The 8,969-nt window shown below is 49.5% G+C and overlaps 1 protein-coding gene across 2 annotated transcripts in view; it reads right to left on the reverse strand.

Annotated features, from left to right (window-relative positions):
• Nucleotides 1-7,016, reverse strand: part of NSF (N-ethylmaleimide sensitive factor, vesicle fusing ATPase) — a 79,405-nt gene extending 72,389 nt beyond the window's left edge. For both annotated transcript variants that reach the window (XM_018921320.3, XM_009096567.4), the window contains exon 1: nt 6,945-7,016. In XM_018921320.3, the coding sequence (XP_018776865.1) occupies nt 6,945-6,956 (12 nt within the window). In that variant the 5' untranslated portion in view covers nt 6,957-7,016. The remainder of the gene's footprint in view (nt 1-6,944) is intronic.
• Nucleotides 7,017-8,969: the final 1,953 nt, after the last annotated feature.

The raw sequence follows: 8,969 nt of genomic DNA on the forward strand, positions 1-8,969 counted from the left end.
ACAAAACAATCCTTTTCCAGCCCAAGAAAGCCCAAAAAGTACAAACAACAGTGAACTGAGGAGAGCAAACTGGGAGGATGGGACTTTATAACCTGAAGCTGTAATTGAAGTTGAAGCTGTAATTAACCCCAATATAGAAATGGACCAAAACTTATAAAAGTGTGAAAACTTGTGACCATGTGTCCATCTTGGCTGGAGCCACAGCCAGGCTCTTGCACTGCCCAAGGTGTAGCCTGTGAAGGCCTAATAAATCCCTACTTTATTCCTTTAACACTGTCCAGCCTCTGCTCCAGGGAGCCTCTCAAGGCATCAACCAGACACTCTGCACTGGGCAGTCTTTATCAAACACTCAACACATTTCCCAGTTTCTGTCTCTGAGAGCAACCCTGCACCCTCTGGGTCTGAATCCGGAAATTACTGCCTGTCCTGGCACTCCAGAGCCACTTTATCAGGGCAGAAGGGCCTCTCCCACAATTCAAGGATACTGGCTTTTACTGCTGCTTCCCTTTGTTTGCAAGCTTGAAATAAACTCAGGTCTGCAGGGGCAGCTCTGTCACTCCAGTGTTTACCTGCTCACAGCTTTGGGAACTCAGCTCTGCTATTGCCAGTATTTGCCAACATCACAAGAAAGACAAATTACAGTCCCAAGAACAAAGAGTTCCAAGGGTTTGCCTGATCCAACAGAGCAGAAGAAATGAGAGCGCTAAAGGAGAGCTTCTCCAAGCAGAGCATCTACAGAATTACACAGGTTGCTCTGCCCAGAGATGTCCTTCTCCACATCAGCTCTTCACAATATGATCAGTGATTTTAGGAAATGCACCTGTACCTGAGCTGCTGTGCCACAGCACTGCTCTCTGCCAGCTCAGCAGGAACAGCAGGTCCACCTTCCTATTAAGCAATAATGACCCAGGATATGTGCATTTTAATTAACACATCCATTTTTTGAGTGCATGTTGCCTCACATTCCTTTCTCAAGCCAGATGATCAACAATTTAATTACAGGGAATCGTTGCTTATTGTGTTGAATCTAAACATCTTTAAAAAATGCCAAGGGAATGAACCAGCACCCCAGCAGAGTAAGCTGAGGTCCTGGGATGCAGGTCACAGGATTTTTGCCACATGAGCAGTGAGGACACCTCATGGATGCAAATTTCATCCCATTTATTTAGACAAGTTACCCGATGGCAACAGGGACAATGTGAGTATCTGTTAATGTTAAAAATATCCCCCTTGGAATTTGCCCTGTGAAAGCCCAGGATGCTGCTGTCCCAGCACTGGCCCAGGGCAGCCCCTGGCACTGAACTCCCCCTGAGTGAGGTACCAAACACCACACAGCCATCAGCAGCTTAAGATGCAGCTGCTTGCAAGCATTGCTCTATTTTTTACAGAAAAAGCACATGACACAACTCCAGGGCATCAATTACTCCAGATTTTTTGATAGAAGGTCATTGCTTTATTGCATCCCAGGAGACCAGAGAAAGGTGTTAAATCTTTTCATACTTCAAACCTTTGCCCTCCCTGAGGGCAAGATCTGCCTGCACAGGGAGAAGCAGAGCAGCAGGGCCTGAGGAACTGCACACCCAGCCTTGGTTTATGAGCAGCAGCAGAATCAGCTGGCTCAGACACAGCTCCAGGGCACTGCAACAGAAGCTCTCCCATTCATTTTAGCAACCGGGTTTCTTGTTTGGCTTTTTCTGTTCACAGAACCTTCTCCAACACAGCTCTCCAGTTCCTGGGGTCTGAAAACCTTCTGGAGATGATAAACATGGGAGTTTTATCACAAAACTCTGGTCTCTGCCAGAGAACCTCCCTGATGAGAGACAGCATCCTGAACACATTGTGCAGAGCCCCCAGTTCCCAAGATCCCTGTCCCACTGCTCAGGGCTGTCACTGCACCAGCTTTCCCTAAAGCTCATCCCCTCCTGCCCTTGTGAGGGCACCTGAACATTTCCACCACCCCTGGATCAAAAAAAGATCACTCCATGACATGGAGACTGACCTTTTAGTTGTTTTCATGTAAAAAAAAATGAATCAATGGTAATTTCATTGTACTGAAACTACGTCCTGCCTGCTGGGTAATTCAGCAAACAGAAGTGCCACTACTTTCTAGCAAGTGCTTTTCTGTGGACTCAAGCAGATCTGCTTTTATAGCAGAACTTCCTCCAAATTCAGTCAGGATTTATCCTGAGCCTGAATGACCTCTGTGGTCTGAGGCACAAAACCCAGAACAGGAGAGGAAAAGAGAAGATCTTAGTGTGCTCTGAGGGGGAAAAAAAGTAATAGTTACAAAATTCACACTTTAAATGATCCTCAAAGAGATTCTATGACTTTTTAAAAAGACTTTTTCTTACTAAAAACATTATTAGCTAAGTTTAATTATTCTGGCAGGTCTACATAATAGGTGAGACATACCAGCACCCCAGAAACTGGAGATGGAGAGGCAGCAGTGACATCTCCCTTTGGCAGTGACTTTTTAAGCATAAGCTTGGGAACACTGCTTCTGCAACACTGAGCCAAGTAACAAATTAATCAAAGATGACAGGGCCAGATATGCCCACAAACACTCCCATGGTCTTCAGAATTTTATTCTAAATAATTGTAGAGTTTTTAACAAATTATATGGTTTTATTTTAAACAATTCAGCAAGGCAGAAGTCCTGAAAGCAGGCCACAAGCTGATTTGTGATGATTTCACAAGACAGTTACAAGGTTGCAGAAGTGATTACAGAAACAGAGATTCACACAGAGTTTTCTCCCATTTCCCTGAAACATTGCTAAAAACCCATTTCTTCATATTACACGCTAGGAAAGACTAAAAAAAAAACAAGTGACGATAGCAGGAACAGCACCAGGCTGCAAGAAGGAGCTAAGTTGATTCATAAACCTTTCTTTAGTTGCCTGACAACCCCTGCATCTCTGAAGGCTGGTTCCATATGTTATCAGAAATCACCTTACAGCTTTAACCCATCAACATAAAGCCCAGCCCCCATTATTTCAAAGTCCCTACCCCAAACCATCCAACCAAAAACCACATTGTTTACATTTTAAATATTTTTTAATAATTCAAGCAAATAAGTCAAATGTTATTAATTGTCTAGTGCTGTTTCAGGTATGTTATATGCATTAAATGTTAAGAATTGTTCCCTGTGAGGGTGGGCAGGCCCTGGCACAGGGTGCCCAGAGCAGCTGGGGCTGCCTCTGGATCCCTGGCAGTGCCCAAGGCCAGGTTGGAGCAGACTGGGACAGTGGGAGGTGTCCCTGCCCATGGCAGGGGTGGCACTGGGTGGGTTTAAGGTCCCTTCCAACCCAAACCAGTCTGGGATTCTGTTCTGGCTGCAGGAAGCAGAAGAGAGCAGGGTCAGGCCAGCACTGCCTTTGGCAGCAGAGCACCAAGGGCCTCAGTCTGTCCTTCCCACTCCTGCTGCACCTCTGGATCCTGCACCTGGTGCCACCAGATGCCAGCAGGACCCTGTGCTCAGTCTCAGGCTCTCAGAGGAGTGACAGCACCACTCTGCAGGGTCAGACACCATCCAGTACCTGAGTGAATCCAAAACCATTTCCAACCCAACACAAAGGGAATCTCTTCTGAGGAGCCAGGAATGCAGAGTCTGCTCTCACTGAGTTAAAGGCAGCACTGCCCCAAAGCAGCCCCAAACATCAGAGGAACAAAAATGGGTGTGTTTCACCAGGGACACCCCCTAGAACAGCCACCATTTCTAACCATGAACTGTTACACAAGTTCAGCTATTACAAATCTCATATTCCTTAGAGAAAGCCACACCAGTGTCTGCTGAGGGATCCACAAGAGCACCCTGCACACACAGGGTGGCAGAGGAGCAGCACTGACCCACCCCAGTACCTTGGAGCTCTCCAGCCTGTGCAGACAGAGGCAGAAATGCAGCTTGTGCTGGATCCACTCACTGGGACAAGGCACAGAAACCACCTGGCCTTTCTAGATGCCTTAGGGAACTAATTCCTGATGTAGTTCATATCAATTAGTTACAGACAGCCTCAGGGAACTTCCAGGGGTTTACTTGGTACAAGAGGTCTATAACTAGCTACAGAGAGCAGCTTCCCACCATTCCCTCTCCTGCAGATGCCTCACTGCTCTGTGTGCCTAATGATCCCCATGCAGAGACACAGAATAAATTATTACAGAAACAGCCATTATTTCTAATCACCATAAACTGTTTTTCCTGTAAACTTCAATCACTGCTAATCACCATCTCTTCCTTGCCATGGAGAGACCCCGTACAATTAGGGGAGCAGAGTAACACACCTGAAACAGCATCACAGAATTAGTCAGATTTGGCTTATCATTCACCTGAATTATTCAAAATGTTACTGCAAGTTTAAATATTTTGTCTCTCTGGTACATCAGGGCAGCCATTCACTTCTCCCTGTGAGAATGTACTGCACAAATCAAATCACACCAGTCCAGCACAAGAAATTAAACTCTAAATGGCATTGCAGAACAGATTTGCAGGGCAGGAGGAGTCACTGAAGCTCCTCTTCCCACCTTGCAGGTTGAAGCACCTGTTAAAAACGCTGACAACAGAACAGCACTTGTGTTCCAGCATCAGCTCACCTGTTGTGCCTGGAGCTCTCACACACCTCCATCCTCCCACCAACTGTTCCATGTTTACCCTGACACAGCTCTGGGTCACAGCCCCTGGGTGCTGCTGCCTGCTGCCCCTGCTCCCCAGCCCTGCTGCTGGCCCACGGGCCAGCTGGAAGGAGCAGGCAGCTCCCTTGGTAGCCCACATTTGAAGGATCAGACCCAGCCTGGAGAGTGAGATGGAACACTCAGCTTAAGGATTCTCCCTGCAGTATTAAACAACCTGATAATTCTGCAACAACTGTATTTGTAGGCAATTATGAAAACACTGAATACTGAGAAGCTTCCTGATAACCCAAGGAGAGCATCACTCATCCAAGTGCCAGATTAGGAGGCAGCTAAGCATCAATCTTTCCTTTAAATTCACATAAATCTCCTTTTCTTTCACCAGGCTCCCAAGCTGGTCAAATTTTTCTCACATTTTTTAGTAGAAGAAAAGCTCAAAGCAGAAGAATAAAGTTGAGGTTGATCCCTCTCCTTTCTCCCCTCACCTCTAGTCACCAATCCCAGCACTCAGCATGCACCAGGCTGTTCCCTGAGGATACAGCTGGGAGGGCTCAGGGGCACTGCATCCAGGCTGGGTTAGGCCCAGGGAGACTCAGAACCACATCCAGAGTGGCTAAAAGGATCTCAGCATTGACCAGAGCTCTGGGCTCCTGCTCTGGGCAACAGAATGCTGAAAAAAGCCAGTCAAGGCTGACAGATTTCCCTGGGTAAGTGCAAAGGGTGAGATGAAGAAAAGAAGGTGCAAGGAGGAAGGTGAGACCAGGAATGTGGAGCAGAGGAAAAGCTCTTAATGAGAGACAGACCACAAAATGTGGGGTTTTTCTCAATTACTCAGCACATTTCAGGGGTGGCAGTGGAGCACCTGTGATGCACAGCACAATTCCTCACCCCTGCTCTGCACCACAGCACTGCACCAGATCCCCTCCATCCACCATCCCAGCACAGTGAAAAAAGCACTTGGAAAACCAATTCCCCAGCATTTCAACCACTGAATGACTTGGCCTAGAGACAAGATTCCAGCCATGAATGAAAAATGTGACTTTCCCAGGCTGATACCCAGCAAAGCATGACTGAGCTCCTGGCAAAGAGCAGTGCAATCCAAACACATCCTGCAGCACCTGGACACCTGAAAAACAGGGGATGTCCAGGCACCACAAGAAGGGATTTCACAGTAAAGGCTGTTCCTTCACATTTTAAAGCCTTTCTGGCCACTTGCTGATGTGATCTATCACTAACAAGGGATTGTTTTTATTTTTTAAATTAATACAGAATAAAACCACTGCACAATCCTTAAGGTGGTTCCACACAACAAAAGGAGGACCCACATTATAAAACAGCAGATGGTTGGTTCCCACAGGAGAAAATCTCCCCGTATCCCACAGATCCAAGGGGTCACCAGAGCCTCACAGCACCTTTAGGAGACCCTAAAATCTCCTGCACAACCAATGGAGACAGGGGCACCCCAGACTCACAGAGGTCCCTCAGGGAATCCCAAAATTCTGCCCCACATCCCAGAGCAGCAAGGGCTCACCCCCTGTCACAGCATCCCTAAAGGTCCCTGCTCAAAGGCAAAGGGTTCACCAGAGTTTCACAGCACTCCGGGCACCCTAAATCCTGACAGCAGCACCGAGACACCCTGGGCTTCACTGCGCCCTCAGGGGACCCCTCAATCCTGCACCCCAACTCCTGAGGGAGCCCAACGCTCATCCCACAGCACCAAGGGGTGACCACAGCCTCTGAGCACCCCCAGAAAACCCCAAAATCCAGCTCTGCACCCCACAAGGCCACTGCAACCTCGCGGCAGCCTCAGGGAACCCTAAAGGCTGCCTCACGCCACATGGAGAGGGGTCACCCTGCTCCTGAGGGAACCCCCAGTCCTGCCCCACACCCCACATTGCCAAGGGGCCACTCTGGTCCCACAGCACCCCTGGGGGACCCTAAAATCCTGCCCCACACGGAGACGGCTCACCCTTGCCCCGGCTCCAAAGGAACCCCAGTCCTGTTCCACATGCCACATCACCAAGAGGCCACCTCAGCCTCCCGAGAGCCCAGGGGAACACGGGGAGAGGGGTGACCCCTCAGCCCCCCACACCACCGGGGGGTCTCCACAGCCTCACAGGACCGCCAGGACTCCCCACACCGCTGGGGGTGAGGGGGTCCCCACAGTCTCACAGCGCTGCCGGGGGACGCCCAGGGCTGAACGGCCTCCCGGCAGCGGGCCTGCGAGAAGCCCGCAAAGCCGCGGTGGCGCAGGGAGGAGCAGGAGCGAGGAGGGGGCAGGAGATGGGCGATAGCGGCCGGTCCGTGTCCCCCCCACTTACCCGCCCCGCCATGTTGCCGCAGCGCCGACCGACAGGCCCTCCCCGCGGCCGCCAGGGGGCGGCGCAGCGCAGGCGCCGCGGCGTCCTGGGGCGGGGCCTTAAGGGCGGGACGGATACGCCCCCTGCGCAATTCTGCCTTGTCATTGGTCTCTCTGCCCGCCGCTCAAGGCACTGACGGGTGCGTCACTGAACGCCCCGCCCATCGGCCGGGCGGTGAGGGGCAGGACGTTCTGCTGTCAGTCATGGGAAGGGCTGCGGGGATTGGTCGGTGGGGCGGGGTAGGCGGAGCCAATGGTTCCGGCCTGTCTCGGTGTTGCCGGAGATCCGCGGGGACCGAGCGCGGGCTTTCGGGGGGGTCCCGGTCCCGGTCCCGGTCCCGATCCCGATCCCGGTCCCGGTCCCGGTCCCGGTCCCGGTCCCGGTCCCGGTCCCGGTCCGTAGCGGGATGGGCCGAACGCCGTGGTGTGAGGGTGAGCGGGGCGGGCCGCCAGGCAACCCCTGCTTTAATTATTTAGATTATTTAATTCTATTTTAATGTGGTTTTGATTAATTGTGTTTATAATAATTGTTCATAATTTTGTGGTAATATTGATACATTAATGATAATATTTATATTGTATATCGCATAGCATATTGAATGTTATAATATTAATAGAGGAGGCTATATTTATATAGCCTCCTATATAATATATATCAATAAATATAATGTATATTATATAGGAGGCTATATAACCTCCTATGTAATATATATCAATAAATATAATGTATCTTTTATATATTCAGAACATATACATATATAATAAAACATAATACTAATTTAATTTTTAATTGTACATAGTTTTTAAAATTTTAATTCTCTTTTCATTTAATTTTTCATCTGGCTGTGATTCTGTTCCTGCTCCAAAGAGGCTGCAGAGCAGCTGTTGTAAACCAGGCATCCTGGTCTCCTTCAATGACATCTAATGGCTTAACTTTCCCTGACGGGACTTCCCATTCAGCAGCACCTGACTGACACTGATGGTTGTTTATATTTGATAACCATCCCAGGTGGGTGAGCCTGAGAGGCAGCAATGGGAGCTCAGAGGGGTCACCCAGCCCCTTGCAGGTGTCACAGCCAGACGTGGCTCGTCCCCACGGGGCTCAGGGCTCCTCAAACCCAACCTCTGTAGCCCCACATTTCTCTTCACAGAGAAAAGCAAGGCACAGTTCTTCCCAAGAATATTCTTACCTCATTTGCTGTGCCTGTGTTTGTGCCACAGTAGAATGCAATGTGGAGATTGTTTCCCCACAGTGATGGTGTTTTGTTTCCTTGGCCTGTCAGGGCCAGGTGTGTGTGTGTGTGTCAGGACTGTCACTGACAGTCAGGAGAATCTGTGCAGTCTGTGCAGAGCTGAGTGCTGGGCAGGTTCAGTTTAGATGTAATGTAACATTGTGTAATATATTATAGAGTGATATAGTATAATAAAGTAATTAATTAGCCTTCTGATATCCATGGAGTCAGATGCATCATTTCTCTCTCCCCCTCGTCAGGGTTCCCTGCAAATTCAATAATCCCCAGCCCCCTGCTCACCACTGCAGCTCTGCTCCTGCACAGCCAGGTCCTGTCTGAGCACTGGGAACTTCCAGCCAGGCTTTGGGATGAGGATCCCCATGGGATGCACTGGAAATTGTGCTTTGCTCTGGAGAAGCAGATCACATTGCAGGAGCAGTGCTGAGAGGTGACAATGGCTTCTTCACAGAGCTCATCCCCCTGTGTGGTGTGGAGAGATGAAATCCCAGCTGTGCTCTGAGGTTTGTGTTCTGAGGGAGGTGATGGCAAACACTCCAGCCCCAAAGCTCGGTGGTGTCTGCAAAGCCAACCCAAACATCCTGGGAGCTTGAACACATTAGCAGCCTGTCCCAGCAGCTTCCTGCGTGGGCTTTGACAGCGTAATAAAATATTAATACTGATTGTAACTGCTGGTTACTGCCTTGAACAGGTACCAGAGTCAGCTGGGACCCAGGGGGATGGCCAGGTCCATGGAA

The sequence above is a fragment of the Serinus canaria genome, chromosome 27 (assembly GCF_022539315.1).
Source record: "Serinus canaria isolate serCan28SL12 chromosome 27, serCan2020, whole genome shotgun sequence".
NCBI lineage: Eukaryota > Metazoa > Chordata > Aves > Passeriformes > Fringillidae > Serinus > Serinus canaria.